The 18,691-nt window shown below is 39.6% G+C and overlaps 1 protein-coding gene across 2 annotated transcripts in view; it reads left to right on the top strand.

Moving 5' to 3' along the window:
* The window catches only part of LOC136864670 (ankyrin-3), a 229,902-nt gene that overhangs the window by 115,101 nt on the left and 96,110 nt on the right, over positions 1 to 18,691 (top strand). For both annotated transcript variants that reach the window (XM_067141968.2, XM_067141969.2), the window contains exons 4-6: positions 3,980 to 4,112; positions 7,797 to 7,960; positions 14,485 to 14,640. In XM_067141968.2, coding sequence (XP_066998069.2) covers positions 3,980 to 4,112; positions 7,797 to 7,960; positions 14,485 to 14,640 — 453 coding nt within the window. The remainder of the gene's footprint in view (positions 1 to 3,979; positions 4,113 to 7,796; positions 7,961 to 14,484; positions 14,641 to 18,691) is intronic.

The raw sequence follows: 18,691 nt of genomic DNA on the forward strand, positions 1-18,691 counted from the left end.
GCCAAGTACATTGTACCTGTCATTTTGTGATACAGTGCATGCCCGGGCAGGTATTATGCCTTGTGTATATCGGTGACTGTTGCTCCAGCAGTCTGATACAAGGCATGGCCCTAATCTTATGGTAGCGAATACTGTGCATGGAATACATGTGTACTACTGTGCATATAGCAAAATGACTTGTAGCTTCCATGCTACGATACGGATAGCGGAGAATGTGATGCAGAATTACCAAGCGGACAACACGGCTCCAATGTACAGTACGTACATGGACAGGCGCATTCGCGGATGTTGTATAACCTACTGGAGCAGCATGTCCGTGACGCGCTGTCATGTGAGGAGGGCAGGCATTGTGGTGAGATAACAATAAAACGTGGGGCACTTTATCTGAAGGGACTCCATCATACAAGGTGGCAACACCAGTTTCAGGTCCTATGAACCAACACGTATACCAAATTCCGTAATGGGCAAGACAAAGGACATGCAATTCAGTGTTACTGTTACTTTTGGCATCGCCGTGAGGACCAGAGCAGTGGATTTTGTCACGTAGATACGGCTTTCATTTCTGCTAATCCAATCAATGCCCACATGGTGTTTAATGTGGACCAAAGTCGATTTGAATATGAATTTGAATAAGAAACTATCAATTACCGGTACTCGAGAAATGGCGATTGAACCTGATATTCAAAATGTTGCCTTTTCTATTCACTCTTTGACCACTCAGCTGCTTACTTCCATGTCAAGATGCGTAAAGAAACCTGTACATCTGCTTTCGGAAAGAGGGTGTTTAATTTCGTAAACGTGTTTCCGACACACTAACCTCCAAATAAGAATATAACGGCAGCACTAGTGGCAGGATCTCATCATCTCTCGTACTGTCCTAGATACGTCAAGTACGGGAACCAGAAATAAAAGGAGCGTCGCGCCTGTTGATAGACTGAGGGTCTGATCAAACCGACACAAGTTTGTCAACAAAAACCATTGGACCACGGATGTAAATTTTCACACTGAAACCATATCATACTCTCAGCCTCTTCACATCTATACCTTTCACCAGTACGAACTCTTTGCTCCACACATGGAGGAGTACACACGCCAGGATAAGGATAATGCCGTCATCCGGAATTATAGGATTTTCACTTTACAATTACATTATTTTGTGTACAATCCGTTGAGTGCACTACAATGCCAGTGCATTCCTCGCTATGAGTGGGAGGCCTTTGGACGCGCCACTTCCGTTCCGTAATGTGTTGAACATCAACACTTTATTCTTGACACGTGCAGAAATCCTGCCTGAGATTCCAGTGCCGTCATTACTTACTCCTGGTGTGAAATGCAACTTTGTTTATAGCACTGGCTGCTCGCAGTATATTGCCATGATGTAGAATGAGATGTGAATATGACATTTAAAAATTCACGATATTGTACGTAATTTCAGCCTTTGCGTGTCTCATGTTTCGCCGGTACAGTGTTTTCGGCACGTTATGACTGCAAACATAATAGTTGGGCACCCTACATTTATAAGCATTGTTTCACGAGTTGCGGATGATTGCAGAATACCGTACTTCACACCAGTTACTTAACTCTCTTGCTTATTCGCCATAGAAACTTTCGTGACAGCTGAAGGGTGCGGCCGAACAACGGGGCAAGCACCAATTTGAGCAAAGTAGAAATTTCAGTGGAACATAGAGAGTGAGGCTTCTTCTATGGTGATTCATAGTCTGTTTAAGGGGAAATCCACTAGGAAGCGAGGCAGGCTCGATTGAGTTGAACGAGCCGTATTTTTGTCTAGTGGGACAACGGCATGCGTGCCAATAAGATTGCTGTCGTATCGTGCAGTCCCTGCTAACCAGGGTGAGTTTTCCTTCCTCTCGAGTCTAACACGGTTGTTTGTGCTTTCTCAATATTTATTCAACTCATTAAACTAAATGAAAGGTTTGTGCTTCTCAAAACATGTTTGCCGGGCTGAGTGGTTCAGACTGTTGAGGCGCCATCCTTCTAACCCCAACTTGGCAGGTTCGATCCTCGCTCAGTCCGGTTGTATTTCAAGGTGCTCAGATACGTCAGCCTCGTGTCAGTAGATTGAGATTTCTCCGCCTCCGAAAATCGTGAAAGTATGGGCTTAAAGAAAAATAACATTATTATCAAAACTTGTTTTACCGTGCGAAGTCGAATGGAACAATAGAAGTCCTAGTTGGGGCAGCATGAGCTGAAGTGTTTTCAGCTGTTTACTTTTGCCCCTCCCACCGAAAGTGCTCAGTGGCGTTTGTCCCGTTGTTCGGCCGCACCCTTCAACCGTTGTCGGGAGCTCCGAATGTTCCCTTATTAGAGGACAATATCGAGTAGATATTCGGGCACTTTTGACCAGATTGTGTCTGTATTCGATCTCTTACGTGATGTAGTAGTTTTACAGACAATGATAGTCCGACTCGTTGGCTGAATGGTCAGCGTTCTGGCCTTCGGTTCAGAGGGACCCGGGTTCGATTCCCGGCCGGGTCGGGGATTTTAACCTTAATTGGTTAATTCCAGTGGCCCGGGGGCTGGATGTTTGTGCTGTCCCCAACATCCCTGCAACTCACACACCACACATAACACTATCCTCCACCACAATAACAAGCAGGTACCTACAAATGGCAGATGCCGCCCACCCTCATCGGAGGGTCTGCCTTACAAGGGCTGCACTCGGCTAGAAATAGCCATACGAAATTATTACAGACAATAATAACAATAGCCACTATCAATTACTTCCCCATAGAATTGTCAGTAGTGGATAAATGAATGTAGTACATTGTCAAATGTAAACGCGTCACCTGCCAAAAAGTACAGTAGAATATTTCGTATCTCAAAAGCAATCATCATAACTGTTAGGATGTTTTCCCTACTGGATGATGAGGTGGTCAGTCCAATTGTTGAAAAATCTGGGGTGTGTGGACGGAACCACATCTGCACCTAGTCACACACGTCGTCATCTGATGCAAACCGATTTTCACAAATGTCTCCGGCGTAAAGCCGAAATTAATGCACAGCGCTAAATGGCACGTTACAGAATCTGATGCGCCTCATAAATTCAAAAATCTAGGCATACTATCGAACGGCAATATTCCTCTATATGATCATGCCCGCCCCCACACTGTCATTTATGTAAGGAATCTGTTTCAGAGATTTATATATATGTGAAACTCTTCAACAACATTCGTACAGGCACCGAATGTTGTCTCTATATATTTGAACCCATTAAACGTACTGTTCCATTTACTTCACTTTTCATGTTGTTCTGCATGGTGATGTCCCGGGAACTGATTTTGAAATCATAAGTTTTGATTGGAAATTGTTTTAATCAAAACTGTTACAAGACTTTCGCCCACAATATATAAGCTAAAATCGTACGTAATTTCTATGATCACTATCATATTTTCTAAGTGATTAAGATAAGCATTGGTGAAATCACACCTTGAATGTCGATAGTGTGTTTTAAATTAAACATGAAATATTTGTCATTCGAGGTGGTTAGGAGACAAACGGTGTCTGCTTTCGTATCAGCTTTATCATTTTAACTGCGTCGATAAATATCACAAGTAAACGTAAGAAATGATTTCATTTCAGGTAATGCATTAGTTATTCTTGAAAAGGAATTTGAGTTTCTAGAATATTTATAAGGCATAGAAGTTACGCATTATAGGTGTTGCTTACCGTAACTGGACATACACTTGACATTCTATGTATGATTATCCTCTAAATCAATTTGTATTCATGTTTAGACCTATTGTTTAAAATGCGTTACGATTACCTGTTAACATAATTTATCTTTTACTCGCTTTTAAACTACTGTATTTATTTTACATACAGTAGTAGGAAAATATTCTGATTTAATCGGAGATAATTTTTCAGTTGCATGTATTTGTGGGAGTTCATTTCTCTCGCATTCCATTTTTCTTCCATATTTATATGCACTGTTTCTAGTATAATTTCCTCCATGTTCCAGAATGGTCTAAATGCACTGCATCTGGCCTCCAAGGATGGTCACATTAATGTGGTGACAGAACTCCTGAAACGAGGAGCCGTTGTAGATGCAGCTACTAAGAAAGGAAATACTGCTCTTCATATAGCTTCATTGGGTAAGTGAACATATATGATACAGCAACATGAATTATGTTACAGTTTACAAATAGCTATGTGTTTACACCTATTGATTACAACAACATCGTAGTGTCAGGAAACGCCAGAAAATCCCAAATATTATTGCGTACCTAATTCTTGGGCCAGGTTTCTCCAATAAACTAGACCAAAAAGGAAGAACGTCAATAAATTTCGTTCGTTTTTGTGCATGAAAATTGTTTAACTCTGACTCGTACAGAAATCTAGTAACAATATTGCAAGGTGCTTGAAATTTCCACTCCTGAGTTTATGTATAGTCTTATTACCAATATGGAAACGTGACCTTCAAATCTGGTATCTGGAAAAAATGGATTTAAAAGTAGACCAAATTCTTTAATATTTCGTATTTCAATTTTGAATGAATATAATGCAATACTATGCATCCATAGTAGAGATGATATGGACGTACTTCATTCACCCGGAAGCCGGAAAGACGTGGGATTAGTAAGTCAAGGAATATAAAAATGCGAAAACCAATTCTTGAGGGGTTCGTGGGCCTGAACTTCACATAGCATACAACAGATATCAGTTACAAGTAAATTTCTGGGGACAAAGAGGCCCGAGTATGGAGCAAACCTTTCTTAGAAACCTTCACCTTCACCTCCTCCACGGGTCTTTATTGCCTGTCGGGAAAAAAATAATTCATCAGTAGGATGCATTTGATAAAATAAACTATTCGTCAGCTTGCTAAAATGAAGCGAGAATGTTCATTTTATGGTTCAGTAGATGTACGTAATCTCTGGATGGTATATGATGCTGTGTTAAATCAGAAGATTTCATGAAATCTCCCAGTTCATTCATATCCCATCTCCCTTTCTATTATTGTATTGGTCAGTCTTCAAAGACTCGGATGAAAGTTTTGCTAGTTATTTGCTATTTGTTAATTTTGCTAAGATGTATTTGAAACTAAAGAATTTACGAAGGAAGTTTTATTATTTAAATTTCATTTTTGTAAGATCCCTTTGTTCGACATATATGTTATCTGAAAAATTGTTGTTGTTAATATGGCAATATAAATCATGAAGTTACGGATGTGATTATGCATGGTATTTAAGTAAATACAGTATAAAGATAATGTGAAACATGCGACGAGAAGTAACAAAAGTTGAAATGTATCTTATATACTGTATATTTATCCACTGGTCATTAAATTCACGTTCTTGTAGCAGTCTCCGAAAGAGCCACTACGTTGAAACAGACGGAATCTCAGTACCCTGTATCAGAGAGGATGTTCAATACATTCCAATCACCTAAAGGTGTTGAAAATCGTACCGGAAGAATTTATTTGATGAGCATATTTCTTCTTTACGGGGAATAAATATTTTAGTCATTTTATGAATCACATCACCCTAACATTACTGGGATCTGCTTCGTCGTCATATGCTACCCGCCCTACAGGAGAAAGGTGCAAGGAACATCACTGATTTATGCCGGATGCGTCCGGTGTATTAGATGATATTATTATATTGTACCAGTAATGGGTAATTTCACAGCCATAGTAAGTTACTTATGACTGAGATGTTAATAATGGTCAAAGTAATTGAGCGATACAGCTGGAACACGAGGAAGGATGATAAAATTAAACACATTCTTCCATTTTCCTTCACGTCACCTTTATATTCGAACCTCAAAAACTGACAAATCATTGAAAACTAGACCAACTAGACAATATTCCCAGAGTGATAGTAAACAATTCAGGAACTTCATTAGAAGCGTGTGACATTCCCTTGTGCTGACATCACCTGGTCACAGTCTCGTACCAGTTACTCTGGAACAAATGTCGAAGATATTTTCTACATAAAGATGATTTAATCGAATCGCAAGTAACAGCACCATAATCTGAAATTCAGACAGCCCATTAGATGAAATTCGTTTGCATTCAAAATACAGGGATTGTTGAAAACACCTGATAAGAATGAAATGTACACATGAAGAAGTAACTCACGGATAATTAAGAGCACAGGAAGGAAAAGAGAATACGGTTTGCATGACAGATGAAGTACTTCAACTGTTGAACCACAGAAAATTCTTCAAGAACAAATATCCTGTATATCCTTACGAACTGCATGGATTAATACAGTGCCGAGTGAAATGGCAGGGTCATGATATTCAACTATTAGACGTAGAGCGCGTCTCATTCTGTATGCACAGTAAAGCGAGACAAGAAACAGGGGAAAATAAGAAAAGTAACATCTTGAAATATTGATCAGTGCAGAGAACTGTTTGTTCCCAGATATCCCTTTCCTTCTCTTCTCCTGGACATGAACCATTGTAAGCACTAACCTCCAAGGAAACTATAATCGGAAGAAGGCAAACAGTAGAGCATGGCTCACATTTTAACACAGGCAGATGTAATCACCGTCTGATGGGACGCACTCCATGGCACTGCGCAGCACTGCTTGCACCGTAGTTCTATCAGCCAGCCGCTCACAGAAGATACAGCACCGGCCATACGATAACGTCACGGGCTAGTTTCTTCCTAGAATGGTGAGGCCCAGTGCAATGCAGTGCGGTTGCTGCTCAATAGTTGGACAGTCGTGCAAGACTCTGTTTGAAATTTCCCTATTTATAGTCTTCAGAAGAAGATGCAAAAAGGACCCGTCGTTTATACTATCATATTTCTATATTCAAGAAGATATGTTGAGATTGCAGCTTTAACTACGGAGTTCTTCTCAACTTCCCTTGGCCAGTATTGGTTATCGACACCTTTAATTTCAAATGTTACCCGTTGTTACATATCACTACTATCTACGGTAACCACAGTTGGTGGTGAATAATAACAGTAGGTGAGACAACTACACACGTTGCAGAGCGCATAGTCAGAACATTACACATGTCAACAGGCAGTCGGTTGAGAGGTGAAGCCACCCCGAATCATCTAGCCATATAATCGCTAACCATGTAAGACACATGGTCCGACGTTTGAGGCTTTTATAAACTTTTGCCTTGGCTTACATTAATGTTTATTTTCATCACACACGATATACAGTCAACCTCCCACTTTGATTAGGAATGAAAAGTAAAGCCTCCATGACAACGTGAAAATTCCTTATTATTGCCCTCGTAACGGGCTGTAAGAACGTTAGAATTTGTTTAGGTTACCATTGATTGAAGCAGGTTGTCATTTACCAGAACCCTGTCGAAGTAATGTAGTCTAATAGTAGAGTAACCACCCCCAACATAGCACTAAAGCCCTGAAGGGCCTTGGTCTACCAAGCGGCCACTGCTCAGCCCGAAGGCCCGCAGATTACGAGGTGTCGTGTGGTCAGCACGACGATTGCTCTCGGCCGGTATTCTTGGGTTTCTACACCGGGGCCGCAAACTCACCGTCAGATAGCTCCTTAATTCTAATCACGTAAGCCGAGTGGACCTCGAACCAGCTCTCAGATCCAGGTAGAAATCCCTGACCTGGCCGGAAATCGAATCTGAGGCCTCCGGGTAAGAAGCAGGCACGCTACCCCTATACTACTGGGCCGGCTAATATTAGTGTAGTTATACTAATAAAACACTCTTGGATAATTCCGTATTGTTACCCAAGCAGAAAGGAGTATCTAACCTGATCACATTGTTTACATGAAATTATAATTATTTTGGCTTTCTTTGATGCATAATTTAAAAAAATTGTTATTATCCTTTTCATTTAGCCGGACAAGAGGAGGTTGTGAAACTACTAGTTGCAAATGGAGCAGCAGTCAACGTACAGTCCCAAAATGGCTTCACGCCCCTTTACATGGCAGCTCAAGAAAACCATGACAATGTGGTCCGATTCTTACTGGCAAATGGTGCTAATCAAAGTCTGGCTACTGAGGTAAGTTCAATTAAATAGTCTGATGACAGTCGTTCGTTGATCTCAGTGTTAATGTGAATTTTGAAGCCTTGTCATTTCATATACTACAGCTGTTTTTTGTGAACTGAAGCAACTTGACAATGTATTTGCAAACCCAAATATGTTTATTTCAATAAAATATTTATAGCAGGGAAAACATTATTGTAAGATGTTGTGAAGTTGCACACTCTATGCCCACAATGCTAAATGTGTCATATTATATATATTAATCAAATGAACTGTAAGTCCCAGACTAACGAAATTCGAAACGCACACATACAACTAGTATTGCTTGAAATTAGTTTTATTAAATTTATATCCTTGAAAATAAAATGTGTGCTGTCTTTTTTCTGAAACACCATTTTAACACGACTTTTAAAACTGTATACATCAACACTTGTACATTCTTCGTGATGGAATTATAAACAAAACCAGTTTTGGTCATGTTTTCGCCAAGTTCTATCCTATCTCTTGCAGAACTGTAACTCGACCAGCATAACTGTTATAAGGTCAAATAGCGTCACATATCCATACACAATGCACTATACTCAACAAATACTGTTCCTTGGCACAGCATTTCAGATCAAACTACTGAATGATTCATGTGTGTTCAGTATTCTTCTATCTAGACGCTTGCAAAAAAGGTCTGGGTCAGGTAAACTCCTAAACATAGGCCTGATTGCTTCAATCACTGCAAAAAGCAGAGCGGGCGTGTTTGTGCACATATTTTTCACCAGTGCGCGGTTGTACTTGCACCATGATAACTCTCCTTTGGGACACAAAAATCCCTGTGGCTTTTCATCAGTGGATACTTCGTGTAATAAGTTCGTCCGTACTGCATGCTTCATATTCCTCAAATTATCTGCACTTCTTCTGATGGCCGACCCATAATGTATATGTAGATCTAAATGATCTACCCTGTTCTCAGTCATTCTCCCTCGTCCTGATTCTCACTCTAGTTCTTCCCATCGTACTTCTTAAAACATTATGTCCGTTTCCTACGCGAGCGAGATTGCATTCTCATTTGTTACGTGCCATGAACACTCTAGTTTCTCAGCGTTTACTTCATTATAAAGTCTACATGTCTGCAGTTTGTCAAATACTTTACTCCTCCCGTCACCAAAGTAATGCTTGACTGAAAATGACTGAAAATTGGTGTACCACTAGCTGACTCCATCCCACTATTAATACCTGTAAAATGAATCCTACAGTTATCACTAGCCCTGTATGCTTTCAATTTTTGACTGTCAGATTTGAGATTCTTACACTTCTGGCAGTATTTAAAGAATCTCTACATCTATCACTTTGCCAGCATCTATATTAGTTGCTGAAAGGATACTATTCAGATTTGCATGTCCACACTTCAGCTAGTTTCCACTTATTTGCACTGTCAGATGAGTAAATTTTCATTTACAGTAATAGCGGCTTGCACTGCCTCAACCACTGACTTATCTACAAATTGATTTACATCAGCATTCACAATACTATTCAATTCTGAAAATTTGGTGGGTGGTTCTGGGAGTTCATCACTGCACAAAATGGTTTGCCTGCATCATATCCTCTTCCAGTGGAACGCATATTATACAAATCCAACATTTCAGATGAAGAAAACGAGTGTGATAAAGAAGCTAGCCAATACAAAAGTTGGTCGCGTTCAAAGAATAAATATATTTCTGTGCAGGAGGGAAGTACTGCAGCAATAATTTGGCTCTTTTGTAACAGAGGAGGACGTGGCATCAGCTGTCATATGACACGTAGAGGGCAAATATATGCACTTATGAATCGTTTGAGAAAAATATGTAAATGGATAATTATGAAGTAGACTTTAATGAACTAAAATTCCTCAAAATTAAGAAAAAACCTGCCGTCAAAATCGTTCATCCTTGAAAACAACTTGATAGAGTTGTACGTTTCACAACGACTTGTGGTCGTTTGTTATGTCAATAGGAATTGACACTTCAGCTATTTTAGTTTTAAGTTATCAATATGATATTGTAATTACGTCGTATTTTAACAGATTCCTGTATGCGATTTTCAGTAACGTGAATCAGATTATATCAGTTACTGAGTTCCCTTCGCTATTTCGCTTGTCACGTTTTAAGGAAATGGTGAACTTTTGCACCAAAATGAGAGTAATTTTAGTGTAATCATTGATGATATATTTTAGTGGGATATTTCATGAATTTATTTATTGGGGTTTATCACATACCATCAAGCCCAAATGGATGCCCTGCATTAACGGGAAATTATTTACAAAGGAAACAATGCACTGATTACTGCATTACTACAGTTTAATACTTCCGTGATGCAATGTTAAGGAACAGAATGATTAAATTATGAAAAACAATTACTCAAGAGGCTTTGCTCATATTTCTAAATATATGACATAATTTGAGGGAACTTTTCTAAAAGCCTTGTAATGGCTTAGTTATAAACTAAATGAAATAGAAATAATCTTACTAGGTTCTTTAAAATTAACCCTTGAATTTTAAGAAAACACAAATCACTGTTTCAGTTACCAAGACTTAATTTATTTACTGACTCATACAGTACTGGATTACTGTTAACAACACAAATCCTTACCTGGATTGTGAACATTTAATATTGTTTGACATTAAGTTCTGTAAATATAACCTGGTTGGGGATGAATATGGGTAATGAAATAATCAGGACAAAGATAGTTTTGATTGAGAGATGCAGTACTATAAGAAATAAGTTTGCGTTGTAAATCTTCAATTTTATAAAACTGAGATGATATGGTAGCATAATACTTGCAGCGTAGCTTGTAAAAACCAAATGGAACGAATTTATAAAACAGCTCCGTGAGTAACACGGAGAATATGGAGTTACATGTATGTAAAGCAATGGACCATAGCGAAACATTTGATGTTCACTTTCGAATGATAGCGGTTAAGGGTGAATATAGTGTGCAAACAATTTGACATTAAACGAGAATACGTTAATGAGTACTTTTCTAAATGGGAATGCAAATACTTGACAATTTGTTACGGCTTTCCTTCTTTAACGCTTGACCAACTTCAGTGCCGCACACAAGTAATGCTATCTGGGCGAAAAATAATCAAATCCATGTACGATTTAATCATCTTTCAAGTATCAGAGTGAAGTTCAAATTTCAAATCCTATCGTACAGGATATAGATAAGTTCTTTCTCCTAGTTTCATGAACAGGTGTACAACATTACGAAGATACCAAAGAAGCATTTGACAAATTGCTCATGAACGCAGTATGGAATGGCATCTCGTTTGGAGAATTGTTCATGTGATGTGTCAATACATGGAACTCCTTATGCCTTTGTTCCCATCTTGAAAATACTTGGATCTGACAGGAATTCCACTTTAAAAGTTGTATATGAAACCATTTTCTAACATGGCCCCAAGTATGCCGAACAGAGTAACAGTTTTTTTTTTCATCTCAGGCTTTGAATCTTGTCAGTAGCTAGAAGAAGATGATATGCATACCGCATCGTCTTGTAGAGAAGGGAACGTTGAAACAGAAGGAAAAAAATTACATATTGTGTTTTCCATGTTTATGTGCATATTTCTGAAGACAAGCAATACTAGAACAGAAGGAAGGAAACACACCCCCCTGTGGGTGGGGGAAGCAGACGAAGAATTCACCCACGGTATCCCCTGCCTGTTGTAAGAGGCGAATAAAAGAGGCGACCAAAGGATGGTCAAATTAGAACCATAAAACTACTTGTGATTAGTACCACCACGCGGAGAACACCATGGGTCGCTTATACTTGCGCGTAGTACCACTATGTTGGGTATCAAATAGGTTTGTGATTAGTAGCAAACGAGAGCGCGACGGCTTTTACAGTAGGCCTACCTGTGATTAGTAGCACTATATGAGCGACACCATGGGATGAGGGAACCCATGGTTCTGGCTTGCCTATGATTAGTATCCACTATATGACGAACACTACGGGATAGTACGAGTCCCTGTGGTTAGTACCCTTATGTGATGAGCACCATAGGTTTGCGTTGCCTGTAAATGGCGAAACAGCGTAGGTCTGTAATACATGTGCGAATTTCATCACCTGTGAGTAGTACCATAATGTGTGGAATACGGCGAGTCTACGCTAATGTTGATTAGTACCGCAACATGACAAACTCCATGGTTCTACTTCCCTAGCGATAAGTACCATTGCGAGGGGCCGCTGACTTGGATTTTGGACCCCTTTCAACTACAAGTATCATCGATTCAGTATTGTGCTATAGAAGCAGTCCCTTGGTCAGTAATACCATTGTTGGGGTGAGGCACTGTGGGTCGGTTCCACTAATCGTTTTAATTTCATATCCATCCATCCATCCATCCATCCATCCATTCATTCTTCGTCGTCACATTTTGAATTGTGGTCAGTGGATGTTTTTGGGCTTTTAATTTGTCATTTCATTTCATCTCATTTCGTACCATTAGGGGCCGATGACCTAGATGTTATGCCCCTTTAAACAACTAGCATCATCATCATCATCATCATCATCATCATCAGAAGGAAACACATTCTTAACTTGTGTGGTACGTTTAGTTAGTCAGAAGCATCAAGATATATTTCAGCATTTCACTGCAGTAGCGATGGAATGAACAGCGGATGAAAGATATCAAAATATGATAGTGCTCGCTAGAACGGTACGAAGATTAATTGCAGCAGTATTGAAATATGAAGTCATTCTTTTGCGATGTTAATCTAAACGTCAGGCATAAGCTGTTGAAATGTTACATCTGATCAACACCGCTTAATGGAGTAGAGACCCAGACTCTCAAAGCTTCCTCCATGAACAGATTAGAGGTCTTTGAAATGTGGTTACATTGGAGAATGCTCAGAATAACATGCACAGATTTTGTAACAAATAATGGAGCTTTACGGAGAGCTAGAACTGAACGTGAGCTGGCAAAGATCATCAAAGCCAGGAAAACCGATTATTTAGCCCATGTTCTACGAGACAGAAGCCTCCGTGGCTCAGACGGCAGCGCGTCGGCCTCTCACCGCTGGATACCGTGGTTCAAATCCCGGTCACTCCATGTGAGATTTGTGCTGGACAAAGCGGAGGCGGGACAGGTTTTTCTCCGGGTACTCCGGTTTTCCCTGTCATATGTCATTCCAGCAACACTCTCCGTTCTCATTTCATTTCATCTATCATTCATTAATAAATCACTTTGGGAGTAGCAACCCCATCGTACTAGGCTAATAGCCTATATCTGCTTCATTCATTCCATCCCTGACCCGGTCAATGACTGGAAAACAGGTTGTAGGTTTTTATTTTATACTAGACAGAAAGTACGGCCTTCCACAGCTGATATTACAAAGCAAGATAGAAGGCAAGCGAGGAGCTGGCAGACCACCGATGTCATGGCCCCAAACCATCAAAGAATGGACTTGAATCAAGAACACCGAACAATTCTTCAAGTTAGCTAAAGAAGGTCGTGCTTTCTCCAGGGTAATCACCAACGTCTGTGGGACCAGATATCGCACTTGGAGAAGAATAAGAAGAAGAAGAAGAAAAAATTGTAAATGAAAGCTAGTGGCTGAGTAAATATTAACTATCCATTTGAGAGAGAGAAATCCATTGATTTTGAGAAAAACATTTCAGGGAATATTTTTTATGATGATCGTACAATATTGAGAAGATTATTAGCTTATGCCATCTTATTGAAATGAATGTCTGAAAAAAGTCATTTATTTCAAAATAGTATGTTATGTTGTGGGATAAAAAGTAGGAAATGTTTCCAAAAAATTATGGCAAGCAAGAAGTAGTGATGAAGAAAACACTTTTATCTCAACTTGACAGGACAATGAAATGTATTGCTGTTACGCAGAATGTTGAGCTATTCAAAATGCAAGAAAAACAAGATTAAAATATTTCAAATATTCTCAGGCTGACATTAAAATTCTCAAGAAAAGACACAAACCACAGCCGTCGGCATAAAATTTCCAGGACCGATTCTGCAAGAAATAAGATATTCAACTTCCTGACTAATTCCCATGTAAAGAAGTCTCGTCCCCTATCGACACACTGCTGTACTTCCAACGTTTCAAAAGATTTTCTAAGAAACAGAGAGAATTGCGTCTGCTGTACTCTACAGCTCATACGTCCAGATATGACGGAGCAAACTGAAGAAAACCCGAATATATATGAGGAGATTAACACGAATAATAAAATCTTGGAAGGCCCTTTAGAACTACTACAAATTTTCTTAAATATTCTGCTCTAAAGTATCGAAAGTAATACCAGTGTATTGTGTTCTCTTTTCTTATGATGGAATATTCACTAGTACATTATTTCATTTATATTCCTGTAGTGATTACACTTGAATCAGATGAAATGTATTTGCTTATAAGCATCTCGTACTTGAAACTACATTCATGACCGTGCTATTCTTTCTCATAACAAATGTTCCAATATGCATTAAATAAAACTATTCTTTTTACCGTTTTTGTTACTCTTTAATAAATATATGTTTGTATAATAAAAACTTTGTTTTAGGATGGATTTACCCCCTTAGCTGTTGCAATGCAGCAAGGTCACGACAAAGTGGTAGCTGTATTACTAGAAAATGACACAAGAGGAAAAGTTCGACTACCAGCCTTACATATTGCTGCTAAGAAAGATGATTGTAAAGCAGCAGCTCTCCTGTTGCAGGTAAATAATATTCTTCTATATATAGTTTCCAGATGCAATTAACGAAAGGTCCACTCAAGCGGATATCATATACATAATTAGGAATCTGTCGTCGAGTATTTCCAGGTTGTAACATCAGCTACAGTGTGGTGATATACTGCATACTACTTCCATCACACGTTTAAGAGAAAGTCCTTAATTTGGATCTTGATTTTCACCCTCCCCTTCATCTGTTATACATTTTATGCGTGATAACTGAAATACATTCGGTTAAATCAGTTAAACTGTTCACTGGGGACTATTATCACCGTTTACTCCTAGAAACTATTTTACATAAATATCTTAAAGGAAATTAGCGCACACATTTTTCTAATGTATACCATGTTTGTTGTGGTCCACTTAACACACATTCTCCTTGATCTGGAGATGAATATACAGAAAATTGGTACAACTCAGTATGGCACAGTGGCAGTAAACTACTGACATCAACGGAGTTTCATTGCAACTACGGGTCTTGCGATTAAAGCACGCTTCTGGAACAAGGAAATGTGCGATATGTTACTCGTCTCTGAAGTGAGCTGGAAGGGTAGGCTGACTTTGCTGGAAACGTTTCCCTAACCGAATTCATTTAAGTGGTAGAATAGTGATTCATGGATTTAAAAAATTCCGATAGGTACAGCTCACACTCAAGGATAGAATCAAATTAATAAACAACTTTCATTTTCTGAATCCTTTTGAAGACAATTTGCTGGGAGGATGAAGTGTTCACAGTGCACTATGTCTTCTGGTATGGGCTAGAATAAATTAGTTACTTTCGTTGACCTGTATCAGTCTCATCCTTGGCTTTGGCAATATGAAAGTGACCGAGGTATGAGCGATTCTAGTAACACTGTTCCTTATGCAGCCAGTCCCTGTTATGAATGGTATAAAAATATCGCTCATAGGGTCGACTGGTGCATGCATTTCAGTGGGCTATGACTGATATGTAATAGCAACTTCTGGATCAGTGAGGAAAGCAACGGGAAACTACCTCACTCCTCATTTCCCTAGTATGCCTCTTCAGTGACACCTAGGTTATCTATGACAGCTGTTGGTGGAGCTTTAGAGGATCAAACCAGCCTTCGGGCTAAATACCCAACATACACTCATATCATTTTGTGTAGCTTTTACCATAAAGTAGTTATACATTTACCTTTTGTCTATAATTTACCTTTCTATATCACATATTCCAGAAAAATGCCATAATTTTGAAACTTACCGCATATTTGCATTCTTATATTCGTCTGTTAAAACTTGCTTCAGCGACTCTGCCAGTAAGTTCAGTGAAAGCAGCATTCTTATTTTAACCCTTTTCTGTGGAATATTAAACACATTTCTGCAGCGTACCACACAAATACAGATTATCAGGCAGTTCTCTTACTTACACACACATGTGTGCGAGACTGATGTTCAATTATGTTCTTAGCCTCTTAGATTTGGCTTTATGTCGCACCGACACAGATAGGTCTTACAGCGACGATGGGATAGGAAATGGCTAGGGGTGGGAGGGAAGCGGCCGTGGCCTTAGGTAAGGTACATTCCCAGCATTTGACTAGTGTGAACATGGGAACCATTAAAAACCATCTTCAGGACTGCCGACAGTGGGATTCGAACCTACTATATCCCGAATACTGGACAACAAGAACAGCGATTACATTGTTTGTTATCCTGCTTTCTTGCAAGTAGACTAATGTTCATGGAATTATTTCTCCATCTCTATAAAAATGACGGTTCATGCTACGATACGTATTGGTATACGTCCCTACATGTACAGTTAACAGACGCCAGAAAAGTGCACATAGCTAAACACACTATTTGATCCGAAATAATTGCAATTTAAAAATTGTTTGGAAAATATGAGAATGAATTAAATACGTTTACATATTATTTCCAAGTCACAAGTTTCCAAGAAGTAACTTATTTTAATATATACACTCGTGGAGACAAAGACGTCCAAGAATCGGACATAGGACTTGGATCATTTGAATTCTGAAAAAAGAAGTGTGGAAATGTTAGTGTCAAACTGTCATTAAACGAAACGTTACTGGTAAAATAGATCATATTAAATTATTTTTCACTTTGAGCTCGATTTCTACCGAGTAATCATGGTATATCAATCATTAACAATCATCACTACGTCACTGGAAAACGGTGTATACCCTCATATTGCAAGCAATGCAAGGAAGCTTGTGTTCATACAACCCTTGTCCCGTTTCCCTACGGGGTCGGGTATGAGGTGAGATGAATCTATCGTGGCAGGTTTTTATGACCGGACGTCAACCTCATCAGAGAAGTTAATTAGATGAAATGAATGACGTGATATATGATACTAGGGAGAGGGTGAAACCCGGTGACGGCACATAGCCTACTCCTGTCGAATAGCACCAAGGGGTCTGCTCAAGGCTTAACGTCCCCATCCGACGGACGAATTACCATCAACAGCGTCATTAGCCCTCACTCCATATGAGCACTGCGGAGAGGTTTCGAATTTAATCCAGGCTTTTGGCACGCAATCTAGTGATTAGAAATTGTATACCACCACCTCCCCTACCCTGCCGGCCAACATTCTGGTGGTGAAAATGTTTTCGACCAACGGGACTCAAACAGGCTAACCACGGTGTCAGACCGTTTAGACTTCAGCGCCTTAACGATCATGGCCACAAGGCGGGCGCAAGGAAGCTTAGGTAAATCTTCAGATCGTGATCGTTGCTACTGGACCTCCATTTCTTCGTTGAATTCGAACCACACGAACGTGACGTTTCATTTAAAAATTGTCCGGCTCCATGGTTAAATGGTTAGCGTGCTGGCCTTTGGCCACAGAGGTCCCGGATTCGATTCGCGGCAGGGTCGGGAATTTTAACCATGATTGGTTAATTTCCCTGGCACGGGGGCTGGATGTACGCGTCGTCTTCAACATCATTTCATCCTCATCAAGACGCACAGGTCGCCTACGGGTGTCAAATTAAAAGACCTGCACCTGGCGAGCCGAACATGTCCTCGGACACTTCCGGCACTAAAAGCCATACGCCATTTCATTTTTCATTTAAAAATACAACATTAACTGGCTGTGATTCGAACCACAGCCACCTTGGTGCGGGACCACTGACGATCCTACTCGGTTATTATGTGTGACATCCAAATTTTCGCACCAGAAACAGCACTTTTATGACTCAAAATATACGAGTACGGAGGGAATTTGTTGCAATTTTTTACAATCCAGATTTATCATATTACGCTAGTAACATTTAGCTAAATAGACTTTTGCCACCGAGGGAGTTGGCCGTGCGGTTCGGGTTACGTAGCTATTCGGGAGATGGAGATTTCGAATCCCACCTTCGGCAGTCATGAAGATGTTTTTCCGTGGGTTCTCCAGCTTTACACCAGGCAAATGTTGGGACTGTACCTTTATTAAGGTCCTGACAGCTACATTCCCAATCCTAGCCCTTTCCCATCCTTTCGTCGGTGCTTTAAAACATAGCAAATAAAAAATAATACCTTTGCCAGTATCATTTCAATCTTCATCCAGGATTCACAATGTATAGTTTGCATATGCACATCTTTGGAGATTCTAAACATTTCAATATTTTTATCAAAATGAACCATCTTCTATTCATAATTTTCGAATTTCCAACCGTCCAAAATAATATTTACCAAAGCATTTCAACGGGATGAACACTATCTTTAAAAATACATACATACATTATCATTATAGACCGTTATGCTTTTCAGCGTTCAGTTTGCAAGCCTCTGTGAATTTACTAAGCGTAGCCACAATTTTCTATTTACAACTAGTGCTCTGGCCTCATTTAGTTTTATACCTCTTATCTTTAATTCGTTAGAAACTGAGTCTAACCATCGTCGTCTTGGTCTCCCTCTATTCTCTTACCCTCCATAAGAGTCCACTATTCTCCTAGCTAACCTATCCTCCTCCATTCGCTTTACATGACCCTACCATTGAAGCCGGTGTATGCTTTCATCTTCATCCATCGAGTTCATTCATAACTTAGTCTTCATCTCTTCATTCCGAGTACCC

This window comes from Anabrus simplex, chromosome 2, assembly GCF_040414725.1.
Source record: "Anabrus simplex isolate iqAnaSimp1 chromosome 2, ASM4041472v1, whole genome shotgun sequence".
In the NCBI taxonomy this organism is placed as follows: Eukaryota; Metazoa; Arthropoda; class Insecta; order Orthoptera; family Tettigoniidae; genus Anabrus; species Anabrus simplex.